Below are 19,138 nucleotides of genomic sequence, written 5' to 3' on the forward strand. Positions count from 1 at the left end.
TATTTATTTTCCATGTGCAGAGTACTGTCCGAAGCGCTTGGGAAAGTACAGTGAGAGAGTTGGTCCCCGTGATATTTCCAATGGGACACTGAGTGTAGTGAGCAAGTAGGCAGCCTGCAAAGCCTTTTTTTTCTTAAATGTGGCAGCTCCAAAATGACTAAAATATTGTGCCAGATATAAGCTATCGTGCTATCACTGCCCACCCAGTAGCCAGTTGTTTTTCAGGATTCCTGCTGGTCCTGTCCACCTCGTTGGGGTGCCTTCGGTGGTGCTCTTCAACCAGTGTTACTTCCCAGTATGTAAAGTGGCACAAGAATCACTTGCTGAAACAAGACTGCAGTGGTACAACAACACATTAGTGGTCATGTTTAGGGTTATTTCACAATTGCAAATGAGTAACTTAACTCTGGCTATGTAGATTGCAGGGAGAAAGAGAAAGCTTTCAGATGAAATTAGTTTGTCACTGGTATCCAACTTCTCTGAAATGAGAATTCTTTTTCTTTCGGCTAGTGAATTAAACTGTTAGAGAATTTAACTGCAACTGCAGGTGCCAAAGAGTGAATTGTGTGGGTGTGTCAATTTGATAATTACTTAGGAGTTGATTTCACTGAACTGTCTTAAAAATGACCCAATTTATCTTTTACCGATACTACCCTTTTTCAACCTGTTTTTTAAACTAATCTAAAAATCTCTCCTTCACTATAACTTTCCAAGCCATACTAGCCATCTGACTTCAATCATAATAGTTTTGAGAGGGCATATTCAATTTCCAGAGTACCCATTTAAAAAAAAAAATCATTATGTTCCATTCTCCCTAGGAATCAGTTTTCAACTTCCTTTACTGCGTTTGGGAAACTTAAATTATAATTTATTAAGAAAATTTCATTATGAAAGTAAGCTGAAGAAAGTACAAAAAGCATGAGTTGACTAAAACATGTAATACATCCTGAACCTGGTGGCTTATATTCAGCTTCCTAGCTGTAATTTGCCCAAGGACTAGCTTACCTTTGCAGATGATAAAACCACCACCTTGTGTAATGTTCAGAAATTAATTATAATCCTCATAAGTGGTATCTAGTAAATACATTAGACAGAAAATAACCAGCACAAATTTTACTGTTAGAATATTTGACAAATCCAAAAAGAGGCTTTAATCAACTAGTCTATCGGATGGTGTTTATTCCCTTTTTGAAAATAAGCTCTGTGTTTTGGGGAACGATCTAATGGAGCGACCTCCCCCCAAAAAACAAAACAAAACATGTCTATAAAGTAAGATTTCCCCAGTGCCAAAAAAAAGATAGCATTTATTATGCCATCACAGCAGTTGGTTGAGTTTAGGGAGGATAATTAATGTCTTTTACATGGTAAATCTTGTTGCAACAGGTATTCTGGTATATTGCTCTGATTTGGCTGTTTTACTAAGAGTTTTGAATCATCACATTAGGAATCTTTTGATAAATTTATTCAGCTTTTCTCCAGGCAAGTGATTACTGATATTTTAATAAATGCATTTTCTGGATAAATTTGATAAACAAAAGTCAAATACTCCCAGGTTTCAAAACTGTGTACTTGGTGCACTTGAAGTTCACATTGTTTTGGTGAAGCTACAGTCCCTGACATATAGATATTACAGTCCAATACAGAAAAGAATATGATTCAGTATAGATTACATAGCATTGGGAGTGTATTTGTGAGTAAAGATAGTATAAAGTGGCAAGTTATTTTTAGGCTAATCACAGAAAGCAAGTTTAAAGCCACCACAATTCATGTTACTGCATCTGTAGATCTATGTGGCTATCATGAGGCTTCCCCCCTCCCCTTCTCAGCCAATCAGTGGTATTTGAGTGTTTATGCTGTGCTGGGCACTGTACTAGATGCTTGGGAGAGTAGCATACAGTAGACTTGGTAGACACAATCCCTGCCCACAAGGATCTTGCAGTCTTTTTCTTTGTTCATCACACTTCATATTGGCGAAGCACCTATTACGTTTATGGACACTGAAAATAACGAGTGGAGAAGTAATACAAATATCAAGTGTTAGCTTTGCTTTAAGTCGTATAACTTATACCATATGGTAAACTCTTTGTGGGCAGGGAACTTGTCTCCCAAGTGCTTAGTACAGTACTCTACACACAGTGCTCAATAAATACCATTAATTGATCGTGGTAGCACAGCATAGCATATATAAGTCGACTTCAGGTTTCCCTGAATGGTTTTAACTACAGCCTGATATTTGTGGCTGCCTTAAATTTATATTTCCTCAAAAAATGTCAATTACCCTAATCTTAACTTGGGGAGACCAAATATACTTTATAGAGTGGGGGAGGATGTAATATTGGGAGATTTCAGCAATGCATGAATAGAAATGAGTAGTTGGTCCAGCTGCCTACCTCATTGAACCTTCCTGCCAACACAAGGGCGTGCTTTCTCTCCATTATTTACCACCCTCCCACCTGAAAGCCATATCATTTCTTGCATAAATGCCCCTCTAATTTGTTTGAATACACTAGCATTTGGCTCTAAAATGGAAATTTCCCATAAATGTTAGGGGGCTATTTAAACAGGCAAAACAAGTAGCATAAACCAAGTTAGTATGGTTATAAGATTCTTTAATTAAAATATATTTTAATTTAAAATAAGGCTGTTTCTCACGACTTCAAAAAAAACCACATTTTGTTTCATTTATAATGGGGCTAAAAATCTAATGCCTGGGTGCCGGTGACAGACAACTAGAAAATCACCTTAGAGTGCTCTTGGTCCAATACATCAGAAATAATTTTTAAAAAAAGGTTTTAATTTACCAATTTACAATGTTCTGTGGTTGTCATGTGACCTTTAAAAGGAAAAAGTTAAATGTGGGTATGCATATAAAATCTTCATTGTGAACACTATATAACTTGGTGCTATTTCAATTTACTTCATCAGTCATCACCAACTAGCTAACCATTTGGCCGTATAGACCATTAATAGTTGAAATTTCATCAGGCTCATGCTAAATGGATACTACTGTGGTGACTACATAAAGTCAATTTTGAAACGCCAGTTATCTTTCAAGAGGAAAATCCTGCCTGGAAGTATCATTTTTGTGATTGTCAGTTTGGAGGCAGCCAGGGAAGGGAGCTCACCAAGTCATTAAAAATTTCAGCACCAGCTGGGGGTAAGGAAGGAGGGTCAGTGGAGTCCAATCCCCCATTTATAGTATTGCTCCAATGATAGTGGGTTCCAAGTTAGATTTTAACTTTGGAAGCAGTTTTCAGGTACATGTTGGTTCAAACACTTCCTTATACAATTCTGTGATAGTAGCCTAAAGTTACTTAAATATAAGTTAAAGGGTCCTGTGAATAATAGAGGGGAAAAAAAAGAAATTTCTATTTTAAAGAGTATTGATGTTCCATATATGAACTCTTGAACTACAACATCCCTTTTAGGCTTTTAGTGTTCTCACTTCCTGATTAGTGTATCTTAGTTTAAGCACTTCCCTTCCCCTGCCTTTATAGAGTATTTTGCTTGATTTGAATTGGGATTAGGGCCATTCTGTTTTAGCACTAGATAATGGTATCTGTTTAACAAAGATAATGGCAGCTAGCTTGGCTACTGGGGCGAGATGTCTTTTTGCTGAATAGGATGCAAAGTATAACACTTGGAAAATTATTGTTTTACTTCCCCTTCTAGATGGTAGACTCAGGGGCAGGGAGTGCATCTCTTAGTTCTGTTGTACTCTCCCAAGCACTTGGTACAGTGCTCTACACTTGGTAAGCACTCAATAAATATGATTGAATCACATAGGTAAACTCACACTCTAAGTTGACAAAGTTTTCATCATTGTACCCACTTTAAAATAGAGATGGTGAGTCCCATCTTAGAAAAGTTGGAAAATCCTAATTAATTGTCACTGCAGATGAAATTTCAACATACAGACACCCAGTAACAAGTGAGAAATGAAAAGTTTCTCGAGGTAATTTTGGTTTTTAACTGCTTTTATTCTTGAAAATCTTACATACGAATCATAATGATGTCACATGTTACACTAAATTTATCATGAAAAGAGTTGTATAGAATTTTCATCCCATCTTCATCAAGAACTTTAATGTCTTCAAAGAGAAACAGTTCTAAAAACTGCAAGTTCTTTTAAGCTAAATGGGACAATTGTTACAAACTCTGCAGTGTAACAATTTTGAATGGAAACTTCCGCAACTATTTGTATCACATAAGATTTAAAAGTTAGCAAATGTTTACATCTGAGTCGAAATATGTTGCTTCAAAAGACAAAGTGCCTTGCACCTTTTGGTTTTGGAAACCTCTAGGACCAGAGTTCCCTGGTTTAGGTACATGTTGATTACCAATCAAGATTTCATATCAAATTTCAAGGATTACTTTCTTCAACATGTGTCTACTTGTATGGTTTTCTGGTTTTCCTCTAAGGAAGAGGTGTAGGCTACTGACCTTTATCCATTTAAGAAAGTGATTGAAAAGGCCAAGTGACTAATCCCTTCCACTTTGAGCACCAATAGAGTATCTTCTGCTATGCTGTTGTATTATCAGAGCCATGACCTTAATATTGTGACAGTCTGGATTTTTCTCCTCAAGGATAGCCACTTGTTCTCTCTCTCAGCTGCTCTTATCAGCCACCAGATCTGCTATTATAAATCAGATGAAGTTGGACTTTCTTATGGTTTCAGTGAAATGAAGAATGACCTCAAAAAGGATAGGCAAAGCAAATATTTTAATCACCAGCTTCTTGTCTACTGATATCCATTTTTTTTAACATTACCCACCTTGTAAAGGACATTGCAGTAACTTAATACTATAATATTGCCTGCTCCAGGACCTCATTATAGATATGTTGTCTTACCCATTGTAGGTAAATGTGAGTTGGTAGGTAATCGTGAACTTACTGTGATGTCTGTGGCAGTCCCATGGAGAAAGGGCAGGACACTGCTTAAGTCTCGTATGCTTTTTTAATCCAGTTACCACCATATTCTAGCTGCTTTCCATTTTGATGAAGCGTACCTTTCTGGATTATGTGTTACCTACATAATAGTAATGACATCTCCGAGTTACTGTGGGCTAAACGGTACTGAAGATACAAGATTGAGATCAGATACAGTCCACAGTCTGGTGGGGGGTGGGGTGGGCAGGGGGGAAGGCCCATAGAGGTTGTGACTTGCCCAAGGTCACACTTCTAGGCTTGTGGTAGAGCTGGGACTCAGTTGCTTGCTTTTGCTACTATACCACCCTGCTTGCTGCCAGTTTTTTTTCCACTGCTGATTAAAAAAACTCCAGATCAAGGTACATGACCTTGATCATTTTGATGAATCACTTCACGGAGTAGCCAGTCATGTACGTTTGTTCTTGGGGTGCACGTCTCTAGAGCTCAGTGACATATTACAGCTCTTGGATTACTTACTGCTTCAAACTTCTGAGTCTCAGAACCTATCAAGCTTCATTTTTCTGGAGTTTGAAAGTGAATTCTAAGACCAATGCAGATAAAATAGTTTGAAAAAAAATTGCATAATGAAGTGTTGCGTTAATGGGAAAAGATCAGTAATAGAACCTTCAATTCTGACTCAGCTGGCCACGGCATTGTAACTCTTTAGGTTAATAGTACAATGATCCCTTTCTCAGAATGCCATCTTTGTTCTTAGGAGAGCTGGAATTTTGGTCATTCTACTTTCTTGAAAAGTTATTTCTCCTTCCGCTGCTGAATTTTTACCTAAGGATTTAAGTTTCTTTGGATCAAGTGTAACTGTATATTATACTTTGGAAAATCTGGATTTTATATTTTGATGGCTTTAATTTTTTTGCTGAACTGATCGTAAATCTCATTCTCATTATAAATAAAAATTATTGGGTGTTTTGGGTTTTGACTTTTGGTGTGTTTATTTCTTGGCCTTTTAACATCCATACTGAGAGGGACAATTATCACCCTTTCTCTGCCATCTTCGGGCCTCCAGGGACATGCACGCTGCTGCTTATAAGATAGATGAACAAGTAGAGAGGTTGGAAGAAGGATGAATCCTTGATTATAGAGCAAGAATTAAAAGACAGGATTCAAAGAGAGATGATACTGAAGTTGTGAGCTTGAGACACAAAGATAACTGTACAGTGGAGGTGGGAAAGTTAGAAGTGATTTTTGCTCAGGTTGATTACATTCACAGTGCACATTTGTTCAGATTGTATTTTGAAAATCAAAATTTAAATCAGGCTGGCATTTCTAGGTCTGACACTCAGAAACCTATTTACTAAAGATGCATGCTTCATGGGATACTGAAGTTTTGTAGAATCGTCTTTTCTCATCGATTGGCCGCATGGTATTAATTTCAAAGAAATAGGAGTGCTTTGTGATTCTCTCATCAGCGATAAGCAGGTGTTGCCTAATGTTCTCTATAATGATTCCAAACAGTACTGCAAAGGTTAGAATCAAAGGTTTGATGGTATTCAGGAGAGTGACTATCCATGCTACTTTGGCAAGAGGGCTTCAGTTTTTTTGTTTTTCTGTTGGGCTTTGAAGCGACTGTAATTTGTCAGCTATAAAAACTAGTGCAGAGAACTATTCTGGAAAGTTGAAGGCTGACAAGGGACATGAAGTCTACAAAATCAGGAATGGTGTGGTTAAAATGGGCACAAAATTGTTTACTGCGTCCCACACTACCAGGTCAAGAGAACACTTGTTGAAGCTTGAGAGTGGGTGGTTCAAAAACCAACAAAAGGAAACATCAAGTAGTAAGTATAGCCATCACTTAGTCAATCAGTCAGTGGTATTTATTGAGCACTTATGTTCAGAGCACTGTACTAAGCGCTTGGCAGAGTACAATACAACAGAATTAGTGGACATGCTCCCTGCCCATAATGAGTTTACATTGTAGGGGTTTTATTTGCATTAACGCTATTAGATTTTAATGCCAGTTATTATTACTACCTCTAAGTGAGGTAGTACTGCAAAGTTTATATTTAAAAATCTTCCCTCCTCCAAACTTTGAAATATTTTGATTAATTTGGGAATGGATTAAAGTCCGTCTCTTTTTAGCAATAGATAATGGAAATCCATTTAGCTTCATAGATTTTAAGTGTGTTAGCACTAGGTGCCTTTTTGCCCAAATAGGATATACTAGCACTTAAAAATTTCTTTTACCTATTTACACACATCTTATGAAAACATTTATAATGGTAGATATTTGCATTGCTATTTGGTTACGTGATTTGGATGAACTTGTGGTGAGAGGCCCAAAGTGGATAACTAAAGGAGCGTGGCTCAGTGGAAAGAGCCCGGGCTTGGGAGTCAGAGGTCATGGGATTGAATCCTGGCTCTACCACTTCTCAGCTGTGTGACTGGGGGCAAGTCACTTCACTTCTCTGTGCCTCAGTTACCTCATCTGTAAAATGGGGATTAACTGTGAGCCTCACGTGGGACAAGGATTACCCTGTATCTACCCCGGCGCTTAAAACAGTGCTCTACACATAGTAAGCTTTTAACAAATACCAACATTATTAAAGGGAAAATTAGGGATGAGGGGAAGAAAGTTGGTTGTTAGCTTGTGTCCATAATCATTAGAATAAATGTCGAGTCAGACCACAGTGTTTTGTCTAAGTATTTTGTTAGATTAGATGGGCCCAGTAATGATATTTCACATGTTGTTAGAAGAAATATTTATGGATGTCACCCTTTATTTTGTAGCTTCATCGTTGACTCTTTGCAATATCAAGGTTGTCCTTTTCACTTGGAAAGTTTTTTTAAACTAAAAAGGAATTAGGTCAATACTGGATTTTAGTAAGAGTTTATATTTTGCCCCTTGGTCCTTGATAAGTAGAGTCTTGGCTGATATGAAGTATCAGTATAGTTTAAAAAGGGTACATGAACAGTATGAGAACACATACTATCTAATCTTGAGTAATATGTTTGAAATAGTTGTAACTTCATTCAGCTCTCCCCAGTAAATTTTTTGTATATTCTCAAAGCAGTTTTGTTAAAAAAAAAATTGAACTTTTGGCTTGTAGCCCAGAAGTAAAACCTCAGTGGTTCAGGTCTCTAAAATTCAGTCTGCAGATATTTGTCCTATTCCATCATGTAGAAATTTATGAAATTTATCTTGAGTCTTCCATAAGAAACCGCTGCCATGTCCAGTTTAGGGAGTGCTTTCTTGTTATGGTTTGGTAGGAACCTTAATGTGGACTTAAATATGAGAAGATAAGCTATGGTTATGGTGGATAAAGTAGAAAATTTGAAGAAATATTGAGAGGCCAAGAAAAATAGAAATGAAAGTAATATTACATTATTTGAAGCTGTGCTGTGTTAGAGGTATGTGCTGGGGCAAAGCTCATTCTGAAGTTCTGGCTACTATATTTGGAGGTGTGTTTATTTAAACTTTTTAGAACAGAGTTGGGTACAATCTAGCCTACCAACTAATTTGTGAAACCAGTTGCATCTCCAGTTGCAGTGGCTCCTACCTAACTCCAAGCATTTGTGGATTATCAGCCCCTATAATCAATAATATTTATTGAGCACCTTCTCTGTGCAGAACATTGCACTAAACATGAGGGATAGTAAACTAGAGTTAGTAGATACCCTTTCTGCCCTCAAGGAGCTTACAATCTAGCAGCGGAGACAGATGCTAAAATAAATTGCAAGTAGGGTGATGCAACTGAGTTTAAAGATATATACCTAAGTGCCCTGGAGGGAGGCGGTGGAGTGAGTACCAAAGCTCTTAGGGAAGGAGGACTTAAATGTGTAGGTGACCTAATGGCAGGGGAAATTTAGTCAGGGAAGGTTTCCTGAAAGACACTGCTCTGCTAATGAAACTCCAGTGTGCTGAATGCATCCCCAGTGGGTTGGAATTTCTGAATGCATCCCCAGTGGACTTGAAGTCAGGTGGGAATTGACTTGGAGGAAGTAGCTACGCTTCCGTCTCATAAATTCTGTTCCCTCATCCGACAGTTGGCATGAGAGTGAGTTAGTCATGATATTAAGCTAGAGGGTTGTATGTGGGCCTGGTTTTTTTTATCTTTGGAAAGTTAATGAGCTCACTCCAGACAAAATAATTGCTTACCTTTGCTCTTCAGTGATTCTCTGTGACATAGCATCACAAAGGTGCTGTCGAGTCACTAAAAAAAAAAAAAATCCAAAATATATACCTCCTTACAAACCTCATCTGTACATGTGCTGATGAATTTGTAATTCTACTAAAAGCACAGCTGCAAAAATGAGGTTAACCAGTTAAGATAATTTCTGATCATGTGATTAGGTCTGTTAACTGGGCCCCAAATTTCCATCCATGTGTTTGAGCAGGAAAGGAAGTGGTCATGATAGGATTAAAACCCTCTGCAAGCTCATTATATCGAATATTACATTATGGTACTTGTTAAGCATTTACTATGTGCCAAGCACTGATCTAAGCACTGGGGTAGATAGAAGCCAATCAGCTATGGACTCACAGTCTACTCTAATAGAGAGTGGGTGCAGCTATACTAATGATGCCTATCACTATGCTTCCAGAATTTTCCAGGCAGTGTTGTGCATAGTGTTTTAAAAGAGAAAGACAGGGTTTCCCCACTTGCAGAACTAATTTCAGGTAACTACCTTCCTCCAATGGGAATATCCGTAGTAGTAAGTTTACAGCTGGTTGTGAGAAATTTTACTTCCCAGCTGGTGGGTAGTTTTTCCAGTGTAATTCAGAAGAGGGGAGGTAGGTACCGTTTAGTCCCCACTGAATTTACATGGAGTGTAGGGTTAACACTTTTAGTTGGAACTCTACTCAGTAACTGGTCTTAAATAGCAACTGGAGTTTATTTTAGCTAACTGCTATCTTGTCCACAGGAAATGAACCTTTCTTTTGAAATAAGATGTATCGTTTGATACTTGTTCTCTAATTTGTTTTATGTGAAGTAGAGGTGTATATTCAATTTATAGTCATAATACTGAATTTGGTAGAAGTTGTTTGGCCTAGAGAAGCAACTGAGGTATGTTTCTTTGACATTCATAAATTATTGCATGAAGTTATTAGACAAGGAGACATGATATGTTGTCAAAATGGGCAGTACTTACTGGGCATATTCAAACCTATTTTCAGTATTTAATGCCTTGATCCAGAATATTGCACCGCCTATATTTAATCAACTGAGGACTTTGCAAGAGTCATATTCTGGATCAGAGTAATAATATTTTGAAGTCAAAGTATTTAAGCAAATTCCTAGCTGATTTCAAGGGAAAGTTGCCTTTTTTCTTTTCCGTTCTTTCCTACTCCATTGATGACTAGAGTCCCCTTCCTAAGATGTTCAGCAGAGTACAGTTAGAGAAAATTGAGAAAGGAAAGCCTGGTGGGATGGGGACTGTAAATATAGAGAAGCAGTGTGGTCTAAGAAGTCAGCAGGTCCTGGGTTCTAGTTCTGGCTCTGCCACTTGTCTGCTGTGTGATCTTGGACAAGTCATTTCACTTCTCTGTGTCTGTTACCTCATCTGTAAAATGGGGATTAGGTCTGTGAGCTCCATGTGTTACAGGGACTGTCTAACCTAATTAGCTTGTGTCTACTCCAGCACTTAGTACGGTGCCTGGCAGATACTAATTGCTTAAAAATACCATTAAAAATATGTCCCAAAATATAATTTTTGCTGGCTCCCATTGTAATTCACATGGAAAGTCAGCAGAGAGCTGCCATTCTACTTGCACTTTCTAGTAAACAGCCTTGGTCTGGACTGCCATGGCTTGTACCAGGAATTCCCAAACTACAGATCATTTTCTCGTGCCATGTGTCTCACTGTGGGAAAACTAGGATAACATGTGCCAGAGTGCTTGATCAGAAACAGGCTGGAATTCTGCTCTGGTTTAAGAAAAATTGCTAGAAAGGCTGTTTTGGTATGAAAATGATTTCCGAGCAGCAGGCTGCAATGTGCTGCTGCTCCAGCCTTTGGGCCGGCAATATCACCCAGTCCAGGAAAGGGTGCATTGCCTTTCCCAGTCCCCACTGCCGCTTGTGACTCCAAACCCCCATCCTCACCCCTCTCCAATTATGTTCCCGTTAAAGGAATTTCTTACTTCTACCCATGGGCTTCATGTAACTGGAGGAATTGAAAAATGAAAAATAAAGACAAATTTTTTTTGGCAGTGTTGCAGTTTTTTGATCTGCACCTCTCAAATATACACTTTTGGTTTATGGCCCTTTGCCTGGGAGACCTCTTGGCTATACTTTGCCCCTTCTGCCTCAGTAATGTCCTAATAAACCAGTCCTTTCCATTTTCTTGAGGTTACAAGGATCTATCAAAAGTTTTTTTTACAGACTAGAGTTTGTAGGGCTTAGCTATAAAGTGATCTTCCATTTTACCCTCCAAATTATTTTTTACCAGTGATCAAGCTTCAACCAATTAAACACCAATTTCATTCATATTTTTGGTTTCTGATGCACACTTGGGACCCATAGAAAAGATGACCTATACCAATCTCTTAAAAAAAAAATACCCAGCAATATATGCATTGTCCAGTAAAATCTTCATTATCCATGTGCATAGTGCTGGTTAATCAAAAAGCCCTAATCTAAGTGTAGGCTGCTTTGCAGCGAGTTTTGTACAATCACTCAGACAAAGAAATAAATTACAGAGTGTTTACATTTAGAAGACTGCTGATCAAATTTTTTAATGGTACTTAGGTACTGGGAATGGGCTAGGTACAAGATAATCAGGTTAACTAGGGCTCACAGTTTAAGTAGGAGGCAGGAGGACTTAATCCCCATTTTACAGGTGAAGTAACTGAGGTACAGAGAAGTTTAGTGAATTGCAGATGGTCACACAGCAGAAAAGTGGCAGAGCTGGGATTAGAACTCAGGTCCTCCATTTCCCAGGGCTGTGCTCTTTCCACTAGGCCACACTACTTCATGTAGGAAAGTCACCCTAAGATTATATAATATTTTCTAGGAGGATTTTGGCTGGTCCCGTTAGCAAGAGAACAAAGAATTTATGGTGAGTCAAAAATTGGTGGAAGAGACTACAAGAACTTGCTGATATGCAAGATCTGAAATTTTGCTAATCAATTTAGGCGAGAGGTAATGCAGATAACCTAGGGTGTGCTCCGTATAGGACTCTACTATAAACTCCTTTCTAGAGAAGCAGCTTGGCTTAGTGGAAAGAGCACGGGTTTGGGAGTCAGAGGTCGTGAGTTCTAGTACTAGCTCTGCCACTTATCAGCTGTGTGACTTTGGGCAAGTCACTTAACTTCTGTGCCTCAGTTACCTCATCTGTAAAATGGGGATTAAGACTTGGAGCCCCACGTGGGATGACCTGACTACCTTATATCTACCCCAACTCTTAGAACCGTGTTTGGCACATAGTATGCACTTAACAAATGCCATCATTATGATTTCTGCAAGGTAGCAATTAATGAGTGACAGGCAGACCATATGCACCTGTCCACCATCCGTCTGTCCCAGTAATCCAAGTAACTCCCTATTCTCTCCTTTACCAGTATAACTTAGTGGTGGAGTACGGGGTACTGCTACTTAGCAAAGTGCAGTTTTTGAGGCTTCACACAATCTCCAATTCAAAGATAACCAAAGTGGCACTGTTAACTGTGCTATTGAAGAAGTAGCAGGATTTGGCCATGATAAGCGTGAGGAGAGGAAAACATTTAAGACTCAGAAATAGCAGGGGTTTGTGAGTATGTAACAGAGCAGCAATTGCTAATGAGACTTGGGGGAAACTTTCAAAGGATGTATGGAGCATTCAGTGTTCGCCCTGTTTAGCTGAAAATCTTGTGGACTTGTTACTCCTAGATATGAGGGTCATTCCCCTTTTCAAATTTGATTAAAATTCTCAAGTATTTGGCAGGACCTTTCGAGTTTGTGTAATTTTATTGCTGTATTTCTCAAGTAGTCCTATGAACTGTTTAGTTTCTATTATTTATGTTTTTCAGGAACATCATCTCCAGCGGGCTATTTCAGCACAGCAGGTATATGGCGAGAAAAGGGATAATATGGTTATTCCAGTCCCGGAGGCAGAAAGTAATATTGCCTATTATGAGTCTATATATCCTGGGGAATTCAAGATGCCAAAGCAGCTCATTCACATACAGCGTAAGTAATTTTTCTTCTAAATTTAAAAAACCCAGCTTAAAATTTTGAGTTTGTGAGTTGTAATTTTTTTTTGTATATTATACTGCTGTTGATCTTTGCTTCATATCTTTGGTAGGAACAAGCAACTATTATCTTCAGGTAACAAATAGAAATTTTATAACTGATGAAGAAAGCTAAAATTGAATATCTGAGATATTTGCTATCCCCTCTGGCTTGAAACTATTCAGGGCACTGAGATTTATGCCTTGTCAGAACCTCTAAAAATGCTAAATAATAGATCAGAAGGCACTGGGTAGGATGGAAATAAGCAATGAGTAAGATATAATCAGGCTGTCCCAAAGGTCTTCCTGAACAGAATTTCAAAACCTGTTTTTCAGAAAGTATTTTGAATTTATCAATGATCACCTAGGAACCTTTATTATTCCAAGATAGTAAATTTAAACTGTCACCAGGTAATCTTTTTATTGTTTTTTGGCCTGCTTTTTAATGAACTATTTTAATGAAATCCTTTACAAGCAAGAAGGGCTCATTTCCCCTTACTTGAAATCTCTGGAAACTAGCTATGCTATTAAAATAACACCTATGACAAGATGGGAAAGTAACATAGGAAAATATCTTGAAAAATTAAAGTATTGAAAACTGGGTTCAGTAAAATTTGGAGGGGGAAACCTACAAAAGTGCAAAATGTGAGAAATTGGAACAAACCAAAAATTGTTAATGTGACTAGAGCAGAAAAGGAAGGAGAATTTTGACAAACCAAACTATTGTAAGTGATGTATGTTTTTCCTTAGGGTTATTCTAATTTAGTAGGTAACTCTTAGAATGCTCAAGTAGACCACAAGTAGTTAAAATTGAATGCCCAGTGAAGGTGAAGGTTCTTTGTATTAATAGTTCCTTGACTGAAAGAGGCTGCTTCCCAGCAGTGCATCCCACTTTTCATTCAATTGTATTTCCTGAGTGCTTACTGTGTGCAGAGTACCATAAGTGCTTGGGAGGGTATAATACAACAATAAACAGACACATTCCCTGCCCACAACTACCTTACAGTCTAGAGGGGTAGACTAGCCATGAGTAAATGACAAACTAAGGTTACTTGTGTGGTGTTTCAGATTTACCCGGCTATGTTAAGGGTGAAAACAGACTGCATGTTGCAATATAAGGATTTTATTGGCATGATGTCTTTTGGAGTCACATGGGGGGTGATTTTTTCAGCCTAGAACTGGGTGGTATTCTTAAAATGGAATTATATTACAGAAACTAAAATGGAAAGTGTCAGATGATATCCATTCAACAAAAGCCATAGAACCCTTATGAGATGGGGCCCTCTTTTTCTCTTCTTCCTGCCCTTGTTCTCTTGATTGCCCTTAGCTGTTGTCAAATTGCTGTGGACAAGCTTCTCACTGAGTCTTTATTTAAATACCAAGAAAAGCAGGATTGTGTAATGTGGGGAAACAACAGCAGTGATGAAGCCAATTTACAAGCAGCAGAATGCAATTACCATGTAAAGTTTTTATTCCAATTCACTCCTTGGTCACCATTCGACAGTTTTAGATATAGGCTGCTGCTGCAAGCAATTCAGTGTCTACAGGACCAAGAATTTCACCATGGTCAGCCTCAGCTGTGGCTCTTCTAAATAGTTTTTATTGTACCGGAAGACCACTTGGATAGAGAAGCAGCGTGGCTCAGCGGAAAGAGCCTGGGCTTGGGAGTCAGAGGTCATGAGTTTGAATCCCGGCTCTGCCACTTGGCAGCTGTGTGACTGTGGGCAAGTCACTTCACTTCTTTGTGCCTCAGTTACCTCATCTGTAAAATGGGGATGAAGACTGTGAGCCTCACGTGGGACAACCTGATTACCCTATATCTACCCCAGCGCTTAGAACAGTGCTCTGCACATAGTAAGCGCTTAACAAATACCAACATTATTATTAATTTAATCTGATAAAGTGATGGATATTTGCATAAAGCACTTGCCAAAACCAGTGGGTCACAGTGATGCTGGCAGGTTGAAGAAAGTGTGGCCAGGCAGGAAGGATTCCCAGGCATCGCTTTGAGTAGGGGTTTTAAAAAGTGGGAAGGATAAGCATAGGAAGTGGTCGTGTTTATTATCCTTGTTCAAACCTCAGAGCTTGAGTAGTGAGACTATTCTGTTTTGTTTCCCTACCCTTTACCTTAGACCAATGAATGTCAAATAGTCATCGAAAAGCACTTAATTACAGGATCAGGGCAGGCAGGATCATGGGAAAGAACGTGATGAACTTCAAAGTTGGGGCCATGTGTGAACTGAAATGAAATCACACTACATCCCATTCTTGGTTTTAACTCCACCTGACCAGAACACTGCAATGATCATTTGTGTGAGTTCAGGATTAGGTCACCTCAGCATAGTCCCACTGCACTTGGACCAGGAAGATGGTAGTGGTGGTTGCTACGGCTTCCCACATCTGTCAGCAATCCTAGGGTGTACTACTAGCTGGTACTTGTAGGGCCTCATCATTCAAGACTATTGGCAATATGTGATAGGCCAGTACATCTTGTCTTTTATACATTAAGCAACACCTTTGTAGCTCAGGGCTAGTAGTTGAGATGCTTGGTTATGACTGTATTGCCCTCTCCTTTATGTAGCTGTAGGTTGTTGTTGTTTTTAGTGGTATTAAGTGCGTACTATGTGCCAGGCACTGTACTAAACCCTGAGCAGATACCAACTAAACAGGTTGGACACAGTCTCTGTCTTACATGGGGCACACAGTCTTAATTCCCATTTACCAAATAGGGAACTGAGGCATAGAGTAATAGAATGATTACTCCCGTTCACACAGCAGACAAGTAGGTAAGAACATAGGGCTGGCATTGGGACAGAGATTTGAAGGGGAGAATGAGAGGTAAGGTCACTTTGTTCTTATTCTCTATTGCTATGAAGGGCAGTTTGTCTCAGGGCATGAGAAGAAAAGATGGAGCTGAAGTGTGAATTTTGAAGGAAGTCTAATGATTGTCTGAGGAGGCAGTCCTGGCCTGGCTGGTGGTACCGAGGGTAACACTGGTCAAAATCATTTCTGTTGGCCTTTTACTCTGTCAGAACAGATCCTTCCTTTTCCCCACCTCAGTCATCAACTAGTGTAAGAAAGCTGTGACTGAAGACGAGAAGGTGTGGAACTGAAGTTTGAATTTTAAAGGAAGTGTTGTAGAGTTTTAGTTGATGTCAGCTCTCAGCTGGACCCCTGGAATTTCTAGTCTTTACATCTGGTTTTGTTGGCTTTCTCTCTTCGATTGGCCAACTCCCATAGTAGTCTTTGTGGGTAGAGTAAAGCACAAAAGGTTACACAGCATAAAATTTGGATGAGGAAATAGCAGACCTGCTGCAGAGAGGACTCAGAGAGATTCTTTTCCCTCAACCTCAAACTGCACCTTTACTCTAGATCACGTATCTCCCAATGCCTATCGCTGATCACCAGTGGTCTAGGTGAAAGTGAATGGTGACCAGCATTCACATCCATGCCCTGCTGGTGGTAAAAATTCCCCTTTTTCTTACCTTCCTTAAACAAGTCTAGACTGTAAGCTTGTTGTGGGCAGGGAATGTGTCTATTGTTGTATTGTACTCTTCCCAGTGCTTAGTTCAGTGCTCTGTACACAGTAAGCACTCAGTAAATACAGTTGAACGAATGAATGAAATTCCTATGCAAATAGGCAGCCCAGAATATTGTTTGTTGTTTGAAGCATCATTGGCGTTCGATGAAGGTGGCACCCTGGGTGTCCGAACTGCCCTGTTTAGGAATGCACTGCTCATCTCAAATGGGAAAGGAGATAGAAGAGATGCCCTGAAAAACACAGGGATGGACTCAGGCTGTCGCAGCCTCATCTTTGTAAATGAAGGACTGACATATGCGTGGTGGGGGGGAGGCGCAGAGGGGGTTATTACATAATGGTAGGGTTACTCGTTTTGAGCAACATGCATTGCAGAGAAAGTGGCACTGCTAAAAACCACCTGTATAGTTGCAAGACAAAGATGGACTTCTGCTGTTATCGATGTTGTAATAGACCATGCACTTGGCTTACAGCCAAACTTTTAGGATTACACTAATGTGAGCCGTGGCAATATTTTCAGATAAAGGTAGAAGTGTGTATGTAAGAGGACTGCTAATGTAGGGTATGGGCTTTATTTGCACTCAAAGGAACTTAAATTTGATAATAGGGAGGGATTACTTGACAGCAATGGGTGATTAAGTCCTAAAGTGCTTTAGAGATGCAGATGGTGTAATTTTTTTCCCCTGTGAGTATCATAAAGGATCAAATAGATACCATTCTGTTCAGAATACACTCAATTCTGCCAGAACGGATGTTTTTTTCTGTGCATTTTGGCTAGAATGAGGTGGTAGAATTAGGAGACCCTTTTTCTGATGACACGAGCTTGTCCAGCTGCAGGCTGTGCGGTGTCGGAAGACGTACATTGTGTGTACTATCACAGTAAGAGTTTCTCAGGGCAGGGTTCTGCAAGAATGCAGCCATACATGATGGGATAACTAGGTGTAGTTCTGTCTAGAATAAATTCTAGAATGGGCTGGGATTTTTGCATGGGTTCTTTTAATAATAATAATGTTGGTATTTGTTAAGTGCTTACTATGTGCCAAACACTGTTCTAAGCACTGGGGGAGATACAGGGTCATCAGGTTGTCCCACGTGAGGCGCACAGTTAATCCCCATTTTACAGATGAAGTATCTGAGGCACAGAGAAGTGAAGTGACTTGCCCACAGTCACACAGCTGACTAGTGGCAGAGCCAGGATTCGAACCCATGACCTCTGACTCCCAAGCCTGGGCTCTTTGAACTGAGCCACACTGCGGTTCTCAGCACAGCCACAGTTGCTACATGAGACCTCTTAACTTGGTTGTGGCCACAAGAAGTAGTGTTGTCACTGAAAATACCGTTTGTCATATATTTTATTAAGTTCTCTGCCTAGGTCACATTAAGTTAAAAAAAAAAAAGATTTTATCATTATTAACCTTACTAACCAGCCTCAAATGTTGTGATGGCTACAAAACAGCCACAGCAAAATATTCTTAGAAAACCAGTTACCTAAGCTCTAAAGCCACCATCCTTTGATTCGAGCCACAATATCCCCTCATCTAGTCATCATGTGGTAGCATAAAACACCCTTTTTTTAAGCTCGACATATTTTAGTACTTGTCTAAGATTTCATTCTTAATAGTGGAATGGTTTAGGAAATAACCAATCAGATTGGAAGTGTGATTGTGGCCTATACATTTACAAAGCACCAAAAAAAAAAAATCACAAGGAACCACAGGGGCAGAGGACTTCACAGGGATTGACAATCAAGACAAATTCTTCTTAGGTTTAAAACCAAATATCTGTTAGGATAAGGACTCAATTCACCCTGATGGCATGTCATCATCAGCAGTATTTGAGTACCTCCTGAATAGAGCCCAGTTTGGGGTGTTCAGAAGGCAAACCAAAGTATAACACGTTCTTGAGTTCAATTTAACACTCCCTGCCAAGGCAGCAGGCAAGAGGACAAGCAAACCTAGGACTCTTCTGGGCTGTTGGAGGTGGTGTGGGAGAACATAGAGGATGCAGACAGGAGGAGCACAGTCCAAGAACTGATGGCAGCAGGGAGGTTGACACACTTAATAAGATCATAAACCAAGTGCTTAGAGGCAAAGGGAGCTGGAGCCAGTTAGGGGACTGCGGGCAGGACCGAGAGCCAGGATTTAGCAGGAAAGTGTGGGTGTGGGCAGGGGTTGGGTGTGGAGAGAGGGGGTAAGGTGTAGGGTAGGAGTTACGGGCCGGGTGCCACAGATGTGTAATCCTCAGAGGCTCATGCTGATAGGAGAACAGGGCCAGAAGATCTGAGCAGGTTCAGACGGCTCCCAGAAAGCTGAGGAGACAAGTGCCCTAAAGAAAGCCCGAGATGTGGACAGGTTTCCAGGAAATTTAAAGGCAACAAGTTGGAACTTTTTATATACCCGCATACACACATACACACATGTACCCATATATACAAACAGCAAGTTATTGTACTGTAAATATATCTTGAAATGTGAATCAGGATGGAGATGTTCTAAAATTAAAGAAT

The 19,138-nt window shown here is 39.5% G+C and overlaps 1 protein-coding gene across 3 annotated transcripts in view; it reads left to right on the top strand.

Moving 5' to 3' along the window:
* The window catches only part of EPC1 (enhancer of polycomb homolog 1), a 55,627-nt gene that overhangs the window by 18,801 nt on the left and 17,688 nt on the right, over positions 1-19,138 (top strand). For all 3 annotated transcript variants that reach the window (XM_007667811.4, XM_007667810.3, XM_007667809.3), the window contains exon 2: positions 12,894-13,053. In XM_007667811.4, coding sequence (XP_007666001.1) covers positions 12,894-13,053 — 160 coding nt within the window. The remainder of the gene's footprint in view (positions 1-12,893; positions 13,054-19,138) is intronic.

This window comes from Ornithorhynchus anatinus, chromosome 13 (genome assembly GCF_004115215.2).
Source record: "Ornithorhynchus anatinus isolate Pmale09 chromosome 13, mOrnAna1.pri.v4, whole genome shotgun sequence".
NCBI classification, from domain to species: domain Eukaryota; kingdom Metazoa; phylum Chordata; class Mammalia; order Monotremata; family Ornithorhynchidae; genus Ornithorhynchus; species Ornithorhynchus anatinus.